This window comes from Anas platyrhynchos, chromosome 4, assembly GCF_047663525.1.
Source record: "Anas platyrhynchos isolate ZD024472 breed Pekin duck chromosome 4, IASCAAS_PekinDuck_T2T, whole genome shotgun sequence".
In the NCBI taxonomy this organism is placed as follows: Eukaryota; Metazoa; Chordata; class Aves; order Anseriformes; family Anatidae; genus Anas; species Anas platyrhynchos.
In genome coordinates, this window is record NC_092590.1 from 77454698 (window position 1) to 77477115 (window position 22418).

Consider the following 22418-nt stretch of genomic DNA (forward strand, 5'->3'; position numbering starts at 1 on the left):
GGAAACACGACTGAATTAAGCAAGCTCCTCAACGCCACGCAGCAAATTCTCGGCAGGACGAGGCTTTGGAGTTTCGGGGCTTGCTTGGCAGAGCGGTGTCTGCTTGTTGACGACTCGCAGCGCTGCTCATGTAGAAATAATTCCTTCTCCAGAGCAGCCAGGGTGAAGAGCCCTGGGAAAACGCCTGCTTCCCAGTTCGTTATGGAGCGATGGGAGGCGAGAGGCAGCTCCGAAGCCGAACCCGTAATAAATCGATCTGCTGTGACTTGTTCCTGCCCGCTCGCCGTGCGTGAATTCCTTATTGATTCTCGTGCCAGCCAACATTAACAGGATGAAGTCCTCCACCTTATCGAGGCGGTAAAGCTGCCCATGCAAATAGTCCCCAAATTCAGTAGGGTTCCGAAACCACAGCAAGTCTGCGCTGCGTTTAACTTGCAAATTTGGCACGAGCCCCGTGGAAGCGCCCGGTTTGCTCCTGTTGTGAAAGCTCCCGTCCTGCATCGGGTGGGCGAGTTTAATGATTGGCTTTGGCTGAAGAGCCCTGTCTGCTTTCAAGGATTTTGGGTGTTTGCTCTTCATGAAACACTTGGAGCACGTGTTAAAATCGTTGGTCATCCGTGACAGAAAGCGGAGGTTTGGGTTAAGCCTTTAAATGAATGGCCCAGCTCTTAAAATGCTGGGCATTCATTATTTATCAGTCTTTTTTTCTGTCTTTTGACTATCTGCCCTTGTGGACAGTTGTTTAGGAGGGAGGAAAAAAACATCTTTTGACTACCTGCCCTTCTGGATAGTTGTTTAGGATGGAGAGGGGAAAAAAATTTCATTGAGTTTTGTTATGTAGCTGATGGTAAGTGTTTAAATGCTGCTGATCCTTACAGCTTTTGGGGTGTTACTGCCCCTTAACCCCAATTTGAAGGTGGCAAAGCCAGGGCATGCTGGCCCTAGGGCAGCTGCTGCCTTCTCTCCTGTAATATTTAACTAACGATGAGCAGTTAATGGGCTTTAATTTTTCGGCTAAAAGGTAAATGGACTGGTTTCCCAGGGAATGCCATCTCCTAGGTTGAGAACTGTCGGATGCTTTCAAACTCTGCTCGTTCAACTTGAGAGGAGAAACACCCCCCCCACACCCCGAGCAGAGAGCTATGCAGCTGGAGAATCGGAGCGTTCCCACTTTCTCTAAAATAGGGACTGTAATTAGCGGGAACAATTTGACTCTGAGCCAGTCTGAACAGCCTGGCTTAATCTAAATAAAAACCCGAATGCTTGGAGCAAGTTTTGTCTCCCCAAATCGGGCTCTAATAAATAAATTAAATAACGAGATGCAAAATTCTCAAAATAGCCCCGCGGAGCTCTTGGGGGCGAGAACGCATCTGTTTGTGCGGGCGGGCTGAAGGGGAAAACCAAATTGGGTCCCTGTCCTCGTCCCGTTGGGGTTTTGTGGGGCCTGCCGGCCTGCCTGTGGATCACGTTTGCCTTTTGTTCTCCAGGAAGAGATTGCAGCTCCGTGTTCGAGTACAAAAGGGCTCAAACGTGACCTGTGCTGTGGGAACCCCACCCAGGAGAGCTCCTGGTAACCCCAATGCTCGGAAATTGGACGTGCAGGTGTAAAGGTTTTAGAGAAAACACCGTGCAGACTTTTTTTTTTTATTGCTGAGTTTGTACAGGCTGCTGTGAAACTTATTAATCCCATCAGGAGTGGCTGCAGGTAGCAGGTCCGGGAGCTGGACTCAGATCCTCGTGGGTCCCTTCCAGCTCGGGATATCCTGCCTTTAAATTAAAACAGCCACCCGAAACTTTATTTATGTTTTGGAGAGGTGATTTTGGTGTAAGAACCAACTGGTTCCTGAAAATGTTTCCTTGCAGCGAGTGGTATCTTTGTGCTGGGTGTCAGAGAGGAATTTATTACCGTGACTGCTTCGCTTCTATAAATTACCTCTGGCAGATTAATTGAAAGTGCAGCAAATGAGGGGAAGTTCCTGACCTTATGATGCATCGATACGTTTGTTGTTAGGTCTGGAAGCCGTTCACCTTCAATTTCCCTCCTCTTAATAACTTGAAATTTGGTATTAGCACCATTTATTGCGTTAACCAGCATAAATGACTACTACTTCCATCAAGATTGTGCTCGGTGCTGCGGCCATGACCATTAATCTGCCCGACAGCAAGGCAGAGCAGCTTCGGGCCACGAAGAAAAGCACAATTTGGGGGAAAACAGCCTTGTCAGCACCCAGGTTGGCCATCGCTGGACTTGACCCACGCGTGGGATGCCGGAGCCTGCCCTGGAGTTGTGCCAGCACCTCCCGAGTCCTCCCAGGACGGCAGCAGGCGGACAATGGGGCAGTGTTGGAGCCAAGCACTCGATGTGAAGTGGGTTACACGTTCCTGCTCCGGAGGACTCCACAGAAGTGGAGTTTCCGTGGGACAAATTGGAAGTTTTAAGTCTTATTTTCAGCATTTTAAAGGCAGGAGTGAGCTTTTTCCTTGCAGGGCTTAAGGATGCTTAGAGTAGGTGGTCAGCGTTGCTCTTTCAAATTGTGTTTTAGGACATCTTGGCTGTGCAGAGAGGTAACTAAATGGAACTGCACGAAGCTAACTGGGAAACTGGGATAAGGCAAAATCATTCCTTTTCTGGTTTTCTTAACAAAAAAAAAAATGAATGGAAGATCTTGTGCAGGATTCCTAGTTAGTGTCAATGTGCTTTTCCTGTAGATGTTACTGGAATGAGGAAAGAATTCATGATGGCTAAATCCTAAATAACAAAATAGGATTTTTTTATTTTTTTTTCCCAGAAAAGGTTAGTTGAGATATGGCCTGTGTGTCAACTCTCAGTTTGGTAGTGAAGAGAGAGAGAGGTTATTTCAAAACTTCGCATAAGCAGCGTTCAGCCCCTGTTTTTGTTTTTGTTGCCACAAATCTGTTGGGAGCAGATGGAATTTCATTTTTTCCCGCTGCCGCCCAAGAATAACTCCTCCTGAAGTCATTTCAGAGGCGTTGGGAGAGGTGCATATGGCAGATCGGAGATGGAAACAATGATTTTTGTAGCCCTGGGGGCAGCCGGTCCTTTGCTGGATGGCTTTGGGCTCTTCAGATGCTCCCCAAGGACGCCCCCAATTGCCTCGCTTTGTGGGTTGACCCCGGAGTTCATTGCCTAGCCCACCTGTTGGGTTGGCTTTATGTTTTTATTTATTTATTTAAAGGAAAAAAAACATCTGTGGAGGTTATCAAGAGACCTGCGTGTTAAGATTATGACTTTTCAAGAAAGAAAACAGACTTCTGCGTGCGTGCCCGCCTCTGCTGCTGCGAAATCAGGGGGCTGGCGGCTGTGACCTCCCCTGCTCCCCCGAGCTGTTTCATAGACAAACACTTGAGAGGTGTTTGTCGCGTAAAGAAACGCTGGCGGATCTTGGATATGAAGATATTTTAGCCGGTCTGTTGCTAAGGCTGCATTGGCACAGACCATGAATTCGGCATTATGTGCAAATAAGTGCCTCGTCTTCAACTCTTCAAGCTTCACTCCAAATAGAAAACAGTTTCTTAGTCTTTAATTGGTTAAAGATCATGTAAAACATCTTTTTCTTTTTTAAAGGGGATTTGTTTCATTTCTATATAGATTTTCTTGCTATTTACTATATTCCAGTTGAGAAAGCAAGGCTAAGTGTTTTAATAGCCTAGAACCCACTCAACCATGTCCCCAAGCACCACGTCCAACCTTGCCTTGAACACCCCTAGGAATGGTGACTCCACCACCTCCCTGTAACCCAGTCCCTACACCTGACTGCTCTTTCTGACAGAAATGTCTCCTCTTTTCCCACCTGAGCCTCCCCTGGAGCATCTTTGAGGCCATTCCCTCTGGTCCTAGCTGTAGGAATTTGCTGAGAAGAGCCAACTTGGATGGGCTGCTGCTGCTAAGTCACTGGCACTTGCCGGGTGGGCATGGGGAGGTTGAAGAATATTTGAAAATCCCTTTAAATCTTCACCTGCAGGAGCTGAGATCTGTTGGGTTACTGGCTATTACCCCATTGATTTTCTTGGCCTCTTTAACAAAACGTTGTGCTGGGTTGAGCAGCGTGGGCTTTCTTCATTCCCGCAAGGAGCTGGTGGAAAAATTGAGGCTTGCTGGTGGAGCGAGCTGTGGAGTGGTTTGACTGCTCTGTGCCAGCAGTACAAGTCTTGATTTAAGGGATTGACTTAATTCCATCAAATCTACGCCAAACATGGCCTTTTCTCTCCTTCCACTAAGCCAGGGTGCTGGATCTGGTTGGGTATAAACTAAAAGAGGGGAATTCCCATCTCATGGGTGTGAACAGCATCGTGTCCCCAACTGCATTTCCTTACAATTAAATGAGGGATTTGCAGTGAGTTCATGGAGTTGATCAAACTTGTTGATTCTTTCCGAGGAATTTCACCAGTTTTTAATAAAAACATCACCAGTTTATCTGACAGGAAAGAAGCATTTGCACGTGTGGATTTTGTCACCCGAGGGATGCACGGTGGTGCTGAGCAGACCTCAAACATCAGCGTTTCTGCTGAAAATACAGCTTGCTGTTAACACAGAGGTGTGCAAGGGTTGCATATTGATAATAAATTACTTCTTGAGTAGCTTTATGGTTCAATATGCTTCTTTTGCCCCTTTTTTTTGCCATCCTGATGTTAGATTTTCCACGTTGGCATCCAGGGTGCCTCTGCCTGGGGGTGCAGCATGTGGATGAGTTCAGCACAGTGCTGACACCAAAGCACAAGAGGAGCAAGAACACGATGCTTCATCCTGCTCAGAGTTTGGGTTTTTATTATGTATTTTATTATATTTTTTATTTATTTTCTGTGTTTTGTTCTACCTAACAATGGGGAACTTATTGAGAAGCTAAGTGTGTGCATCTGCCTTGACGAGATACTTGAAGTGTTCGATATTTAGTTGTTTTTTTCCCCGACTTTGTACGGAATTGCTTTCATTAAAACTGAGTCACGGGGGGGAGAATACCGCTCACTTTTCTGCTCGGGGTTACACTCATCCTTCTTGCTGTCGTCAGGAATTCAGCAAAACAGACCACGGGATGGGAGAGCAGCTGGCTTGAAGTGGAAAATGGGAGGGGAGGGGGGAAGGACTGGTGCACGAGATGTGCGGGGAGGATGATTACAGTTCTCTACCACGTGTGGCCGGGCAAGCCAAATCCATACAAATCCAGAAATTAGAAGGGGTGGCTTTTGTTCCTCTCTTTTTTTTTTCTCCTGGATATTGCCAGTCATAAGAGATCCAGGATATATCCAAGATTATCCATGAGATTTGCATGTTAAGGAGGTGGCTGCTCACCTCTGGTTACTTCTGCTGCTGCCAAAAAGCATTTGATGGAGGGGCAGAAGTGGGCTCTGTGGTCGAGAGCCAGCAGTGACTGCTTTCAGCCCCCTTTCAGTCCCATGAGCTGCCCATTGCAGCCCCCAGCCCATCAATCCCTCATCATCTCTTGGGTAAATGTGCTGGGAGGATCATCAGGAGAGAGATTATGTGGCTGCACAGGGCGTTTGGGAGCAGAACTCAGTGAAATGAGTACAAAAAGGAATCTTTTAATTGGACTTGAGAAGATTGTATGGAACAAAAAGGTTGGGTACTCTGTGCATTTCTCCATCTGCTCTGCTTAATTCCTTCTCCATCCCTTTCTTAAAACCAAATATTACTTTAACACTTTTTATAGTTTAAAGTAATAAATGTGAGGAGAAGGACATTTTGGGGGCAGACAGCGTATCCTCATGATATAGACATCCACACTTGGGTCTCAAGTTAAATGCTGAGTGCTTACGTAGGCTCCTATGAATGTTGTCTTATTCCTCCTAGTGGCATCCCAGAGAACGTTTTGCCTTATTAGCATTTTTTTAAAGGTATAATTTGATTAAAATTTCCTCTGAAAATCTGTTTCACTCAGATGAACGTGCTTAAGTTGCCAGATGCTGCAGTGGAATGGTGCTGGTGTCCAGGAGCAGAAGCAAAAGCTGCGACTTGCTGCACGTTGCTGGCTGCAGGAGCTCCTGTGGATAGTCACTGAAAGCTGTTGCAGCACCAAATCGATGGAAACAAACCCAGGCAGCCCAAAACACGTGTTCCGCTGGCTTCCTCTTCCAATATCGATCTCCTGCTCTTTGCATAACCTCCTCCGTGCTGTTTCAGGCAGGAAAGTGCTTTAAAATTTGTTAGCGATTGTCACTGTGTAAGTTCACAGAGCCCTATCTGGGTCTCGGGACATTTATTTTATTCCTTTAATGAACCGCACCTGCAGATTGGCATCAAAATCCTTTTTTTCCAGACAGAACCGAATGGATGTGAACCATCACCCCAAGCTGCTTTCTATTGATTTTTCTTTTTTTTTTTTTTTTTTTTTTTTTCCTGAGAACATTTCCTGGCAGGTAATGCTGCTCCTTGGTAGCTCAGAATTTTTCGAAACGTCAGGCAGGAAATAAAAGGAATTATTTCTACCCTTATTAGGAAAGTGGATCGGGTTGTGATATTTATTTATAGGCTGTTTCAATATTTTCCGTTTCCCTTTTTTTTTTTTTTTTTCTGCAAAACTCACTGATCTTAGGCTGGAGCTTTTTTGTGAACGCTGCCGCCGGTTTCTGCATTCAGCACCTGCCCTAGAAAGCAGCATCACTGGAGGGGGGCCAGGATTTTGGGCATGCTTCAGCTGGCTTCAGGTGTCGTGGTTGAGGAGGGTTTTGGCTTGATTTTCCTTAGACTTGGGATTTTGACCTTGTCTTAGCAAACTGCTGAAGGATGCGGGTCCTCTGCTCCACGGGGGTGGCCTTAAACCGAGTTTATTTCATTTTGCAGCCAACTGGAGGGTGAAGTCAGCAGCTCGGCCCCTTTTCATTTGCACGTGCTGCTAGCGAATGCTTTTTCCTGGGTTTTAGGTATAGGACTGGTGACTTAAAAACACATTGAAGCCAAGAGCTCTTCAGCTCTGGGAGAAGATTGATGTGTCTATCACTTCTGAGCGTGTGTGGTTGAAAAATTATAATTACGATGGCTTATTTACAATGTACACAGGTGTGATATACTGCAATTGAGATGCTTATACGTGTACTTAAGATACGTTTTTGATTAATTGAACGTTTCTAATTTTGGGAAAGTGCTGAAAAATCATCCAACAAACCTCGGGTGCTATTTGCAACCAAGTGTGAATGACAATTAACTTAGGGAGGGCAGAATAATGAGCGAAAAGATGTTAACTGCTAGGAAAATGAGTTCAGATCGGCAGAACCAGAAGAGCAAACCATGTCCTGAAAGAGCCTAAAATAGCTCATCTGTAAAATATTTTGTGTTCGGAAGCCTTTGAGCTAGCAAGTTCTTGAAAAATTTGTATGTGTTAAATTGGTTTTAAATTCTGTGTAGACCAAACGTGTATATAGACTCATTGCTCTTAAAATTACACTGATTTTTTTTTTTACCCTAACACAAGTTAGGTATCTCGTAGGTATGAACTTACGGATAAATGCAGAAAATATTGACAAAGAGTAATTGAAATGCAGAAAATATTGTGTTGGACTAGCGGTGTCTCTTAAATTCTAGGTAGAAACTTAAAAAATAGTGCAGCACTACGGGATGATGAATTTCGATAATGCATTTTGCCCTTGCCCCACTGTAGAAAAGTAGACAAAAACTTGATGATTGGAACTAAAATTTGGTAAATGCAAACTGGGACTCGAAAACAGATTTAGAAAAAAACTTTTGATTTTTTCCATGCTTCTGGGTGTATTAAGAACCATTATTTTTTCCTAGCTGTGCCATACTTAAGCATAGATGATGTTGTATATCTTCTATATTAGGCTGGATCATTTAATGCAGTGAATATTTTTGATCATCCAGTGGTGGACCTCAACAGGACCTGCCTGGCTCTGGAGCTTCGTTAGGCTTTGATGATCTCTGTGCTAATTACAATAACGGGCTTTCCTCTTCCTTCGGACTTGCAGGATGTTTGGATTTTGGCAATACTATGGCCATTACTGTGGGGTGAGGTGCAGGACCACCAGCAGGGGATGAGCCTTGAGTTGTTCTGAGCATCATACGCCTGCAGCTGAATTCTCTTCCTTCCAAAGAACGAGGCCAAGATCCAATAAATGGATTTGTGAACAGATGGGGAAAGCATAGTGCGACTGGTAGATGAGCCTCACAGACGGCTGCCGGAGGGCGCGCCATCTGCAAGGCGGCTGCCTCAGGTCAAGGTGGCCTTCAGGGGGAGGTATCTGAGGGTTTTTTTGTCGTGGAATTATTTCTGGCTGGAATACGGCCACTGAGAGAAGTGTTTTGGAAACAGTCACCGGCAGCCAAGATGGGAATCGTGGACTCGGAATGGTTCCGGCTGAGGCGTGGAGGCAGAGATCGGCGTCATGTGAGGGTTGACAGTAGAGCAAAGCCACAGAAATGTGCACCTCCAAAGTACTCCTTGTTTAAAGAAGAGGGTCCCAGAGTAATAATAATGTCATCGTTTGGTGTTCCCCCTCACAGTGAGTTGGAACAGGAGGAAGAATTTGCAGCAGGCGAGGTGCCCGAGGCTCCGGCCTACCTGCGGCCTGGGCACTTGGGTCAAGGGGCTGGAAATCCAGATACAAGGAGAGGAATAAAAGGGAGGAAATGGAGATAGGAATCTAAACTGGGGATGATTTCCATATGAATGTAATTGCGGGACCAGTTCGGGGGCAGGAACATCAGGTGGAGCTACAGTTCTTCATGTGTGATGACGTTCTTCAAGTGTGATGACGAGGCGGTCCATGGCTGGTGGCTGTCAGATGGAAGAAATGTTGAGGTCCTTTGGGATCTGGTGTCAGTGGCTGTCAGATGGAAGAAATGTTGAGGTCCTTTGGGATCTGGTGTGATTTTCAGTGCTTCCAATGTGTGTGGGATTGGCATTGGGGAGGGAAATCAGCTTTTCCTTCGTTGTTTCTGTTGCCTTGAATGTTGAGGTTGGGTAATTCGGTGTTTTGTCTTGCGGTTTCTTCGTGGATATAATTCCCTTACTTACTGTAACTTCAGTGTTTGTAGGGTAAGAGAGAAAGCAACTTCTTCCAGAAAGAGGAGATAAGTGCAAAGCACCTGCTAGCCCCAAAAGAGCCGACTTTGGTGGCATTTGTCTCCGGCGACAGCAGAAGAGCAGGAGCTGGGGCAGCATCAGGAACAGGACCCTAGTGCTGATGCTGTTTGTAGCCTTTGGAGAAGAGGAAAAAAGAGAAAGTATTTGGTTTAAAACTCGGTGACTTGGTGATTTTTAAGGTTCTTGGAGCATTTGTGCCTTCTGCTCGCTCTGAGGCTCTAAGCATTGGCTCGCCCTTGTTGGGAGCACCGCGTTTTGTTAGATCGAGGTGGATATTCCAGGAACAAAGAGATTAAATGTGTTTAGGAGCATCGCTGGTTGTGGGGATACCACAACCAGCGATTTTTACCTGCTGTAATTTCTCTGACCGTCCTCTCAGGCGTTGCTGAGCTTTTGCAGGCTCTGCCCTTATCTCTGATCGGCAGCCAGGAAATCACTCTTCATATATTTACATATCTCCCAGAGAAGGGCGAAGCTAATCTCTCCTTTGAAGAAACCACGTTTCCCACATCAAATTAGCAGTGCCACTCGCTGATTTTTTTTCGAAGCAAGGCAGCTCTTCAGCATCAATTTAGCTGAAAGAGGGATGAAAACAGAAGCTATTGAGTGGAGAGTGGTTGTCAGACTTCTCTGACCTCTTTGCCACCCTTGAAATACCCAATTCTGAGAGGAAAACCCTGATCAAGGCAATGCTGGGGATGGTTTTGCAAGCGCTGGAACAGCGATTGGTTGCTATGAGATTGGTTAAAAATGCTTTATGCTTGCAAAGCCACCAGATTTTCTAGGCATTTCATGGTTGTGTGCCTCTGTGGCACACGGTGTGGCAATAAATGACGCTGTTGTGGCAATGCTGAGCTCTTGGTTTCCAAAAATTGAGTGTTCAGATCGGCTGTGGTCGTAACAAGCTGTGGAGGGTTTATAAATCCTCCCTGTGGAGTGTTTATAAATCCTTATCAAAATTAATTTTGTAGTAGTGTCCTGCATAAGAGCTGGCATGTAGGAATTAATTCATTCGAGCTGTGGCACCTAGCTGGCAGAGAGGGGATGTTGTGCTAGAAATTCATGAAACAGATAAAAGAAAATCTGTGTGTCTGTTTCTATCATTCTGTATGCAGCTATTCCATGCCTATAAATTAGGGCATTTCTTTATAGCAAACCACAGAAGGATATAACCCTTAAACTCTGTGCTTTTTATTATATATTTTTTTATTTTATTTTGAGAAATGAACAAAGCTAAGTCGGTAATCAATTTAGGAGAGAATGCCATTGTTCTGGTAATAGGCCGTAACAACCCTTTCTTTATTGGATGCAACTTCAGATTTACCCGAAACAATGGCTTTTAATTGGGGCTTTCTTGAGGCACTTGGAAAAGAAAAGGGAGAGAGGAGGAAAACTCCTCGTTTGCATCAATCTCTAGTTTTAGCAACTTCAAAATTAGGGCGAGCCATTGCGGGCTTGGGTGTTTTCTGTTGTTTTTTTTTTTTTTTAACAGCAAGGCTGTGCCAAAAATCTAGTGAGCATCCTAAAGTGCCGGCTGTGGCCATGCAAGCATCTCTGTAGTCCCACTGAAAGCAACACATTCTGAGATCCTTTGCTGACCTATCAGAGGTTGAGGATTAAGGTAAAGGATGAATTTGTCCTACAAGCCCAAGCAGCCCCCTCGCCTGCTCTGGTGAGTGGTGAAGGAAAGGCGAGTTGCAGCTCCTCTTCTGTACTACTCTGAATATATTCAATATTCAGTGTACTTTTGGTGTTGTGGTGTTTCGGAAGTAAGTGCCTCAAGATGATTTACTCCAAAGGTCTGAGCTGTTTTGTGTCTGTGGTTTGTACTTGGATGGTAGCTTTGGTTTGTTAGATGATAATTAGATAACAGCTTGGAGCCTGCCTGCTTGTGCAGTTCATGTTCTCAGAAGGAGCTTTGTCAGTGTATGCTAATTGGTATTTAAGAAATACACACTTCTCGTGTTCCTCACGTCATTAAAACCACTGGGGTTTATCTGGTATGCCTGGGTGAAAATCAGTGAAATATTTCCATGGGTTATAAGTCGCGCTGTTGGTGCCTAGCGGTGTTTGGAGCCACGTCTGTGTGCACACAAGCAGAAAGAGACACGTTCAAAGTCTGAGTTTTGTGACCAGAAACTTGAAATAGCTTTTCCACCAGGTGGTTTTCAAGGCAATATTGTAGTTCGTAGGTGCTGAGGTGCTGTTTGTGCTGTGTTTATGGCTTTCACCTGCATCTGCATCACCCAACACCCCAAGGACCTTCCTTTTTTGTGTTCAGAGGGGGCAGCAGCGTGGACGTAACCCCTGAGTAGCGCAGGTATGTGTAGGGAGAGCCCATCGAGGGCATGGAATTAATTAGCGAGATAAAATGGGAGCTGACACCTTGCCAAACTTCATGGCGCTGATTATGCATTTGGGTGATAAAATTAGAAATCTGCACAATAAAGTTAAAGAGTTGAGCACTGGGAGAACACAGCACAATATCCTCAGGACTTCACATTTCTAGAGTTTAGCAGGAAAAAGACAGTCCCCTGGTAGTGCATTACCTGGGGTGAGGATTTTGCTTGTTGTACATCCCAAGAGCTCTGGACATAACCCTCCTGTAAGTCACAGAAACGTCCTGCCTTCAAGTTCTTTGCTCCTGGGAGTTTTTCCTCCTTGAATTCTTCATGTACCTGAGCCTTTTCTTGTAGAAAAAACAAACAAACAAACAAAAAGCATTGTCTAGGAAGTGCCCTAGGTATCAGTGCCCACAGGTACTGAGCACGAAGCTTTCAGAAGCTCGGACTATTTATTTTTTTTAATATCCTTTATTTGTCTGTAACGGCAGCGGTTTTTAAAGCTTAGTAAGGAGTCCGAGTAACGTACAGATAAGCATTTAATTAACATTATATCAGGGAAAACCAACAGGGTGCCCAGGGAGGTGGTGGCGTCACTGTCCCTGGGGGTGTTCAAGGCAAGGTTGGACGTGGTGCTTGGGGACGGGGTTCAGTGGGTGACAGTGGTGGCAGGGGGACGGTTGGACCAGATGATCTCGGAGGGATTTTCCAGCCTCTCTGATCCTATTTCTGTGATTCTATGAAATACGACTGGTTATTTTCTTATAAACTAAACTTTGGGTTTTGGTTTCGCTTTGCTGGAATATGACCGTAAGTTGTGTCAGTGTTGAAATTCTTAGGTTTTTCCCCGAGATCTGACACAGCCAGGATATAAGGGATTTTTTATTTCTTTTTTTTTTTTTTTTTTGCATCGCTCTTGATAGTGTTTCTGCAGTGAAGGATTTAGTAATTGTTTCCAGAGAAAATTGTTCAAAGAGTTTTCTGAGCAGAGGCTTTCTGAGAGCTTGGCAGATTGCATAAGATTGTTTTTAGCTTGCAAGACTTGCTCAGGTTCCCAAAGTCTGTTTACTCTTGGTGGCATGCGAAGTGATGTCAGCGTTGAAGCACTGGTATAATTTGATTCCTAGCTTTTCCGAAGATGTTATTTCCAAAAAGATTATTTTGTTGTTGTTGTTGTTGTTAGACAAAAGGACCAGTTATTAGTTTCTACACTTAGGAATTTGCATCTAGTTGTGCAAATTCTGTATCAGTAGATAAGACTCTAGAATTTTCAAAGATGCTGAACCTTTAAAAATGCGTGTGCGTAAATCTGTGTGTGCACATCACCATGAAAGGTGCTCCTGAAAACTGTTTTCTTTTCCTTCACTTGCCTAAATGTAAATCAGCAGAACCTCAGAAACCGTCCTTAAAAAATCTTGAACTACATTTCTGAGGTTGAAAAGCGTTATAAGAAGTTAATGTGGAGGAAGAGGAAGCTGGTTCCGAAAAATCCTATATACTTTGTTGTGTGCTTTGTTGTTCTTTTATTTATTTATTTTGGATTAGAAATGAACCGTGCGTAAACTTCAAAATGTTCTACAGAAAAGATTCTGGAAAACCATTTTTGACTCAGTCAAGATATTTGAAAAAGATTAGATGATATTAATGGATCTCCAGAAAAACACACAGTAAAGGGTTTCAATATACTGTTTTGGGGAACTCCTGGGATTGCTTCCTTCTCTCTTTTTGCTGAACTTGATTTTGCAGAGTGCCTTTGTTTTACTACAACTGTTTTAAGCAGGACAACTGCAGTTTTCCAGGAGGCTTTGATTAGCTCCAGGCACGGGTGGGTGATGGAGTTTCTAACCTCCTTGGGCAGGAATCATCCCTCAGCTCTGCCACAGCGTGGTGCCTGGGTGTCTTCAGCTGCTGCTTCTGTTTCACTTCATCCTGCCCTAATAATTTTTGTTTTCAATGCTTTTTGCTGTACCTCAGCTGAAAATGATCTTGAATTTTTGACATGAGATGGGAGGGTGCATCCGAATGCGTGGCTCTTGGATTTGTCTTCAGCCCACGTGTGTTCCTGCCAGGCTCCGCACAAAGACAGACGATGCAGAATCTCAGTGCCTGATTTTTGGGACCCCAAGCACTGTACCAGATCTGCTGCCACAGACTCCTGGCCATGGTCCCTGGGGAAAACCTACCCAGGTTAAAATCCGCAGAAGAGACAAGTCACAGCTGCAGCCAGCAGACATGCCTCCAGCTTGCCTTGCTCTATGTGTTTGCGTGGCTGTCGTGCTTTGAGCAGGACTAAAAGCAAGAATATCAGTTTTCTTTGTGCTGCGACAAAGGGTTAAGCACAGTTCCAACGTATGTTTTACCTTCTGCTTGCGAGCTTTTCATCCAGATGCCCTTCTGTGGGTTTGTGGCTGCCTGTTTGGAGTGGCTGTGAGTAGTACAGATAAATGCAGTTGCCCAGGACTTGTGCTGTGACATTTTGCAGATGTAAATAAAAGTTACTTACTCCACTGGCTCGGTTCCCTTCAGTCTTTCAGCGGCATCTTGAACATTTAATGGTTTTAAGTGCTGGTGTTCACTGTGTGTACTGGGATGAATGAGTCCGACCGTACTTTCTGCTTTTACATCCCTGGGTTTTTGTGTCTGTGTGTTAGGCCTTGTGGTAGGACTCTTTAACAGAGTGTTAATCTGAAATACCATCAATCTGATAGAAAAACCATCACCCTTTACTCATTCTGCAAGGACGGGCAGCAGGAAGCGTGTATTTGAGAATCCTGACACTTTCACGTGGCGTTGTTTTTTTTTTAATGGCTACTGAGTAAGTGAAAATCTAATGGTGGCTCTCCTTAAATTCAGGATATCCTTTATTTGTGTTAAAACATTGGAGCCTAATGCTTGTGTTTATCATTTTTTATTTACAGACTCACCGGACCTTCAGGGTATGTAACGGATGGGCCTGGGAACTACAAATACAAAACCAAATGCACCTGGCTCATTGAAGGAAGGTGAGTGTAATAAACACCTTGGCTTTTGGTGAGGTTTATATGCACCGAGGTCTTTTTTTGTTAGTTATTCTTGTGAAAGAAGTTTATTTTGCTGAATTTGTGCAAACTACCTCCTGAGTTTGTGGCTTGCTGTATAAAATATACAGCTCATTGAAACTGCATGGAAAATCAGAATAAATGCATCCATGTAAGTAAAGAATGAAAAAATTGAACTCTTATTATAGTGGGACATTCAGATGATTGGGATTCAGTCTATGTTAACTTTTGACATTATGAAAAAAAGCAAACTGTTAAAACTTGTTTGTGAACAGTCAATTTCTGTAATGCTGCATTTGAGATGCTGACTTCCTCTCCAGGCTGTGAAAACACCAGGAGAACCATCAATCCGTTTTACAGAGGTCCTCTGAAATGGGAGGAGGCTTTCAGACCTCTTCCTTCATCTCTCTGCTGGTCCTGTATTTGATTGTGTATTGCTTACAGTGACCTCTGGCAGAGGTTTTTGGAGCAGCCCATTCAGTGTGCCTCCTCTGACTGCCATCCGATGGATGGTGCAGCGGTTCTGAGCACCTGACTTGTTGAAATACATTTTTCATAGTGCTAGGCTGATGCAAGAACTCTAAAATCCCTTTGTATAGTCTTTAAAACTTGGTTTGGTTGGTTCTGATGCTCGATGCTAACAGCTGCGTGGTAAGTCACGTTCCCTGAATCTTTAAGTAGAGAGATTTGTGGATGGGAACAAGTTACGTGACAGCACAAATGATTTAATTCACATTCCACACCTTTTAGGCTGAGGTCTCTCAGCCTCCTGGAGGTTTAAACCCTATTCAAGTAGCAGGGTATATTTTTCTTTAGCCTTCTCTTGGTTTAGGAGGCCTGGTGGGTGGGGGCGGAATGGTATTCACTTGGTCTACTCCAGACATTTATTTTGGATGAGTAACTTAAATACCTAAACTCCCAAGATACTCAAAGGTAAAGGCTAAGCTATTCCAGAGAGCTGTCCACAACGCTGGAACCGGAGGCCTACCACTGGCTATTAACTGGATGAGGAGCCCGATATTTTGATGTGGTGAAGATCAAAGTTAGGTGCTGCAAGTGGCAACACCTTCATGTTCGCAGGTAGTAAAAATGCAACTGCAGCCAGTTCAGAATTACGACTTAAAAACGTTTTGAAAGGATGTTGTTACAGACAAAACAGCCCCAGCAATTCCTATAATCAGCTTAATCCTCGTAGCTTTTTTTTCTCCTCGTTAGAGGATAATTTGCCTTATGTTTTTATCAGAAGGGAAATGCTGCTCACGGGTCCGTGATAATGTCACCGTGACAGCTCCTTCAGCCTTCGTTTGCAAGTCTGGAGAGGCTTCTTGGAGAATCATCACTTTGTGAGGCTTGAAGTGAGATCTTAGGTGCTGTAAAGAGGTGTACGGAATTGTTCCTTCTCCTTTTGTAGCCAGGCATTCAAGCAGATGTCCTTTCCTGCTTCTGATTGTTTGTACCCTGCTGTCAGAGCACGGTGCTAAACAGAAAGGAGGTGATCACGCTGATTAAGCCAGCTGAAATATGCGCCCTCGTGAAAATAGTCGAAGCTCTCTGCCAAATGTGAAATTCCCAGAGAGATCGGGGCTTGGAAAACAGCTTCTGCAAAGCTGTTAAATTCTGCTAAGTGCCTTCAGCTCGGTGCTAGCACACTGGTACATAGAGGGCTTTTGAGGTTAGCACGTGAAGGTACAACCAAAGCGTGCAACTGAAGGTACTAGAGAAATTCAGATTAAAAGCCACATATTCCTGTAAATATTTCCTTTTCACACCTTACCTGACTCTCGGCTGGTGCGTGTGCTGTGTCCTCGTGCCGGGGGTGTGCTGTCCTTTATTCCCCAGAAGCACGAGACAAGGCAGATGAGCAGAGCCTGTAGCCCGGTGCCTTGCAGCTCCGCAAATGAGCGCTGTCCGTTAATGAGTTGTTAGCTGTGGCGTGGATGTTCTTTCTTTTTGTTCTTGGTCTAAAGCTTTTATTGATTAAGGATTCCTTTCTGCTCTGCAGCTGTCAGGCCATTAAAATAGAAGCAAACCCCCTACGATTTCATAGTCTGCTCTGTTTTAAAATAATGAAGTGCTCTTTGTACCTTTTCTTTAAGTGAGACATTATCCTTGATTTACACCTGCCGCTCTTTTTCCAAAGGCCTGGAGAAGAGCAGCGTGCCTACCAGAAATTATTCTTTGGCAGAATAACTTCCTAAAGAATTCCCCTTCTGTGGGAAGGAAGGACTCTATGGCAGGCTGACATTTTATTAATTTATTTGATTAGGGAGAACGACGATTTCATCTGAACCCAAGGGCAGTTCTGTTGAAGAAATCCTAATCACCTGCATCAATCCTTTCAACAGCCACCACCATGGGTAGGAGAAAGAAGCACAGCTATAGATCCGCTTCCTTTTTATCTCAGGGTCCAAGCACAAAGCTGGTGGTGTTTTCACTCACCTTGAGCTGAGTGCTGAATTAGGTAACTGCTGCGGATCTAGAGGGATTATCTTGAGATAAATCTTTGTATGTGAGCCATGAAGCTAACGGTATCTGTGGTTCATTATGTGGTTATGGCTTTTTGGGCATCTTTTACCTGTGGAATAAAAGAAATGCTGAGTTTTGGCACCTGAACTGCTCCTTCCATCTCCCCATCAAGTGAACAGAACATCTTTCCTGCTGATATGTCTCAGAGGATCAGGCCTCCTGATGGTTTTCTCTTGACTAAGTCAGCAGAGCAGATGCTTTTTGACTCTTGCATTGACAAGTTGCATTTTGGGACTTCCAGCTTGTTTCTTCTCAGCTGGTCCTGATGTTGCTTCTGATGATTCTCCAGAAGAGAACCGAGAAACGGGTCAAGCATTTGTAAAGGGTGAGGGGCAGTGGCTGGTGCATGCCAGCAGCACAAGTAATTATTCAAAACCTCCCTTTTGGCAAAAGCTGATGCCCCAGGACCTCCTGTCCTGTAGAGGACAAGCCTCCTCTGCATTTTCTTGACCAAGACTGAGAATGTCTTTAGTCAGCATCCACTGTAACATATTTCTGATCTCCAGTTTAGATGGGCTTCTTTCAATAGGGCCATCATGCCTTACTGCAGATGTAATAGGGTGATAAAGTAGTAGAAGAAGGATTTCTGCCAGTTTCCAAGCAAATAAATAGTCTGAGGCCATCATAATCATGTCAATCTGCAGAAAATCCCTTGAACAAGCAAAAGAGGGCTTGTTAATTCCCTGATGGTGGCTGTGATTCTTCACATGTGTTGTACAGTTGGATTTTCCTTGCTTCCCCCTGCAGTGCCCTATCATTAGGGGAGTTCAGTACTGGTAAAGAACAGAGGGCTGGTTGTGCATGCCCTTCAATTTCTGCTGTCGGTGGTGGGGGAATATTTAAGGACACAGTTGTTTTTCTGCTCATAAAGAATCTGTTCCTTCATACCAGGGGAGCGTGCACACCAAAAATGAAAGCCACAGCACGTTTGATGCATCTGTATTTACACTAAGCAACTCAGTTTTAGTCTTCTGTAGAGGGGAGCTTCACACCAAAGGAGTTTGGAGGGATTTTGCCATGTGCGTCGAGTGGCTAATTAATTTTTTTTAATTTATTATCATTTTTTTGCAGGCCAAACACAATCCTCAGGCTTCGATTCAATCACTTTGCCACGGAGTGCAGTTGGGACCACTTGTATGTGTATGATGGAGACTCAATTTATGCTCCTTTACTGGCAGCTTTTAGGTAAGTTCATTTGGTAAGAAGCTGACTGTATGCAGTGATATTTCTTTAACGTGGAGCCTGAATCGAATGTGGCTTTTAGCAGTATAAACATGTTCCAGTAACCTAAATATATAATACTGCCAATACAGCACATACAGTGTCCTTTTGTGCAGTCAGCAGCAGCATAAACAATTACGGAGTTGTTTTTGCTTTTACATGCTACAGTGTCGTAACGTGATCTGCTCACTGTACTGTTTTTTTCATTTCCAAATCATTTTAGACACATTTATTGTCGTCTTGCTGAACTTGAGCTAATTTGGTATACAGGCTCTTTCTGAAGTGGAAAACTGCCTCGTTTATCAAGCTTGATTATGATATAGGTTTAGCTTGTAGTCTGTGGGAGCTAAGTAATCAACGTCGCAGCCATATAGTTTGTAGAGAACTGTGTGTAGCCTTACGTACCCTACATTCAAAACTTTAAAACCCTTTGGAGCATGTTCAGAAACAACAGTGATGGGTCAGATAACCTTGTAAAAACATGTAAAAATGTCTGTTCTTCTGATGGATGACTGGTATTTGGCTCATCTGTCTGTGGTGAGAGACTAATTTGTCGATGCTGGTTAACAGTCGACATTTCACGAAGAGATCTAAATATAACTTGTGCATTTATGTGCTTCGGTCTTTCAGCGACAGGCACCACCTTATGTTTTCTATTCTTTTAGCTGAAATTAGAAAAATAATCCCAAGCTGTGAATGGAAAAACTAATGGTTCCCTTCGGACTCTTTTTGTTCCAAGTGGCTCATCCACTATCTCCAGAATTAACCTTCTGCTGTGTTTCTTTTATTTTTGAAATGAATTTCCGAAAATGCTACATGTTTATTTTCAAGTCCTCGTAATCTCTATGAGAAAAGATCAGCACAGGAGCAAAAAATGGAACAAAAAAATATAAATTGTTTTCTTTTCCTGGTCTTAAAGTGAACATACAGATTTGAAATGGTTTTGTAGTGAAAGAATGCTTTCTCTAAACCCCCAATCTCTAATGTCAAAATGAATTGTTAAGATAGTCTCACCCCATTTGAAGAAGAGGAAACCTTCTCTCTTCTCAAAAACCTGGAAGTACTTTTCTTGTATCACGGGCTGAATTGATATGCATAAAGGGGAAGGATGTCATCTTGACTCATTGTCGTTTTTCTCTAATCGAGGTAATTTTTAATACTCCGTTGAAAAGGTGAAATAATCATGATTTGTGCCTGCAGTTTCTTGTGTATTTTCCAAAAATTAAGAGGCTTTTTGAATTGAGGTTTTAAATAGTTCACAGCATTAACAATAATGGTTCAGACTTTAAAATCATCTGTAAATCACTAGGAAGTCTGTGCCTGAGGACAAGCAAGCGTGAGCTTAATACAATAACATTTTTGAGGTAGGAAAAAAAATCAATTATTTTTTTAATTGCTTCTTTAGATGACATTTGAGTTTCATCTTCATTAGTACTGCGCTGTGTTGTTCAGTAAACCAAGATCAAGAAATAGCAGATGCTTCTAATTTTGATGAAGTGCGAAAAAGGCATCTGTTGAAAAATACCTTCATTTGATCCAAAAATAAATGCACTGGAGTTTCTCGAGAGAAATGTTCATATTTTATCACTTTCTTGTCTGATGTTAAATTTTAATATTAACCAGAGCCATATTTCTCTCGTTACTATGTTTTGCACCATGCCGGAGGATTTGCAAGATTGAGCTTTGTACCTTTGGGCACTGTAAACTTTTCAAGTTTGTTGATAAACACTGTAAATTCTTCCGTGGCTTCTCCAGAGCCTTTTTACCTCCCTGGCTTTGTACAGAAGTAGCCTGAGCCCTCACTTCCTTCACTGCTCTTCTCTTGTTTTCCTGACCTTCCGATTTTTACATATCTTTGTTAAAATATGCTCTTTACCCTGGAGATCCTCAGCATCAGACTACAGAAAAAATTAAATTAATTTTATCAGTTTTAACTGCAAAAGAGAAATTTGTCTAATGCAAACGTTTACATAGTCTGAGAATCTGCATAAAATGTTTGCTAAACTCCTTGTAGTTTGTGTCCCAGGGAGATCCAGTCCTATACATTCATTTTTTCTTTTATTGAGCAGAGTTAAAAATATTTTTGCTCATTTATGTTTGTGGTCATAGGCAACATGAGACCGTATAAATATGTTACTTCAAAAATGCAGCAAAGGAATGCGGAGGTAATAAAAATCCAGTGTGCTCATCTGCGCAGTACAAAGAGATCCGAAGTGGATAAAATACACTCATCGCCTGTAAACTTCGTCGTCGTTTTTAACTCCGTGTTAAACATTTACTGGAGCTGTTCTTGGGCATGTCTTCAGTTCGTGCTGGTCATCGCAGGGTGTTTTTCCTCCTCAAAAAATTATATTATTTTGTGAGGGTGTGGCTCCGTGCTTTGTGAGGTGGCTCCAAAGCCCCTCACAGGCCGCTCGGCACCACATGGCGGGTTGTGGTGGTGGCGGCCACCCCATGGTTGTTTGCTGAGCTGGTATGAAAGCCCTCAGGAAAATGGGAAGAGCTCATCTTCCTCTGGCTAATTCCTGTGAATGTGGCACTTAGCCCAGATTTGGGATTGGGTGCAGAACATGGGATGGTTTGGGTTGGAAGGGCCCCTTGGAAGTCTCTGATCTGGTCCCCAGTCCAAAGCAAGGCCGGCTTGGGAGCTGGATCGGGCCCTTCCTCCAGTTCTTGTCCAGTGAAGTTGTGGGCAGCTCTTAGGGACGGAGATCCCTTCTCTGAGCCAGTGCTCCAGTGCTTACCCTCATGGGAAAAAATAATCTTTTCCTAATATCTAATCAGAATTTCCTGTCAACTTCTGCCTCATGTCCTTTTGCTGTGATCCTCTTCTGGTGCTGCCTCCTCTGCTCATCGCCCCTTGGGTGGCTTCACCCCATCTTCAGCCTCCTGGCCTTAGGCCAAGCAAACCTCTCCCCTCCTGCCTCTCCTCACAGGTTGTGTGCTCGGCCCCTGGCCATCAGCTGGACTTGCTCCAGTTTGTGTTTCCTACTGGGAGCCTCCAACTGGAATCAGTGTGGTCTCATGAGAGCTCTTGGCTCCACTTTCCTCACCAAGTTAGACAGAAACTTCTTGTTCTGAACCTCGTGTCCTTCCCTGTGCAGGCACGTCGCATCTCCTCTGCCCTCCCTCTTTCTCCTGTTCCTATTTGCAGTGTGTTTTCTTTTTATTCCCTCAAACCCCGATTTCTTTGCCACAGGCACATGTAAATACTCGTGCTTTTCTTCTGCTTTATCCTCAGTGCCCGTCCTGAACTAAGCTGCAAGCCCTGCTTACACCTTGCGGTCAGCTTGGTTCCATTGATTAGAGCTAATGATCACCTCATCATGGCAGGGGGGTTGTGAATGAGGATTATTGATGCTGAGAAAGGTGCAAAACACTTTGAGTCAGTATTATTTGTGTTAGGGAGTATCCAGAGGCCTAACCAACGTAGGAAGAAGCAGTGCTTGTGGGCTGCGTGGATAGGCAGAGTGTGGGTGTCAATGCTTTGTGTGACAAAGGGACTGCTTAATGCTGGCATTTTGTTGCTCTCTCAGCTTCAAAACCTCCTCCAGGCCGAACAAAACAAGTGACCTCAGCTGCTCCTCACACATCTTCCCCTCCAGACCCTTCACCATCTTTGTGGCCCTCGTTTGGATGCTCTCTAACAGCTTCATGTCCTTATATTGTGGTGCCCAAACCGCACACTGCTCGAGGTGAGGCCACACCAGTGCGGAGCAGAGCAGGACGATCCCTTCCCTTCACCATTTAGCAATACCTCCAAGTATTTAGTATTCTGCTCTACTTGCCTTCTTTGGATCCACAACACCTTTCAGGGTATTGACTGAAAAAAACCTGATACAAGTTGAAGAGGAAAGGTATTTGGGATTTGGCTAGAAATTTACCTCCAAATGATGTTCTCCTGTTTACATCGACTCCGTGAGCTTGCCAGTGAGCCAGCTGATGCTTTGAACGTGTGAGAATTGATCAATCAAAATATCTTTGTGGTGGGAAGTCAGATTTCTTAGAGAAATGTAAATGCGCTGTATCAGAACTGCTTCTGTTCACTAAACCTGTAATCCCCTCAGAAAACATCAGATCAGTTTGACAAGGTGAACAAAGAGTTTCTCTTTCAAGGTTTTGAGAAGATAAATCCAGTAAGTTAAACTGAGATATGTGAGGAGTTTAGAACAGAAAGTTTCCTCATCCTCTGTTTCTTCTTTCTTTTCTCTTAAACT

The 22418-nt window shown here is 43.9% G+C and overlaps 1 protein-coding gene across 2 annotated transcripts in view; it reads left to right on the forward strand.

The window, feature by feature from the left end:
* ATRN (attractin) overlaps positions 1-22418 on the forward strand; it is a 145251-nt gene that overhangs the window by 15624 nt on the left and 107209 nt on the right. For both annotated transcript variants that reach the window (XM_027455845.3, XM_072037910.1), the window contains exons 2-3: positions 14335-14418; positions 18052-18165. In XM_027455845.3, the coding sequence (XP_027311646.3) occupies positions 14335-14418; positions 18052-18165 (198 nt within the window). The remainder of the gene's footprint in view (positions 1-14334; positions 14419-18051; positions 18166-22418) is intronic.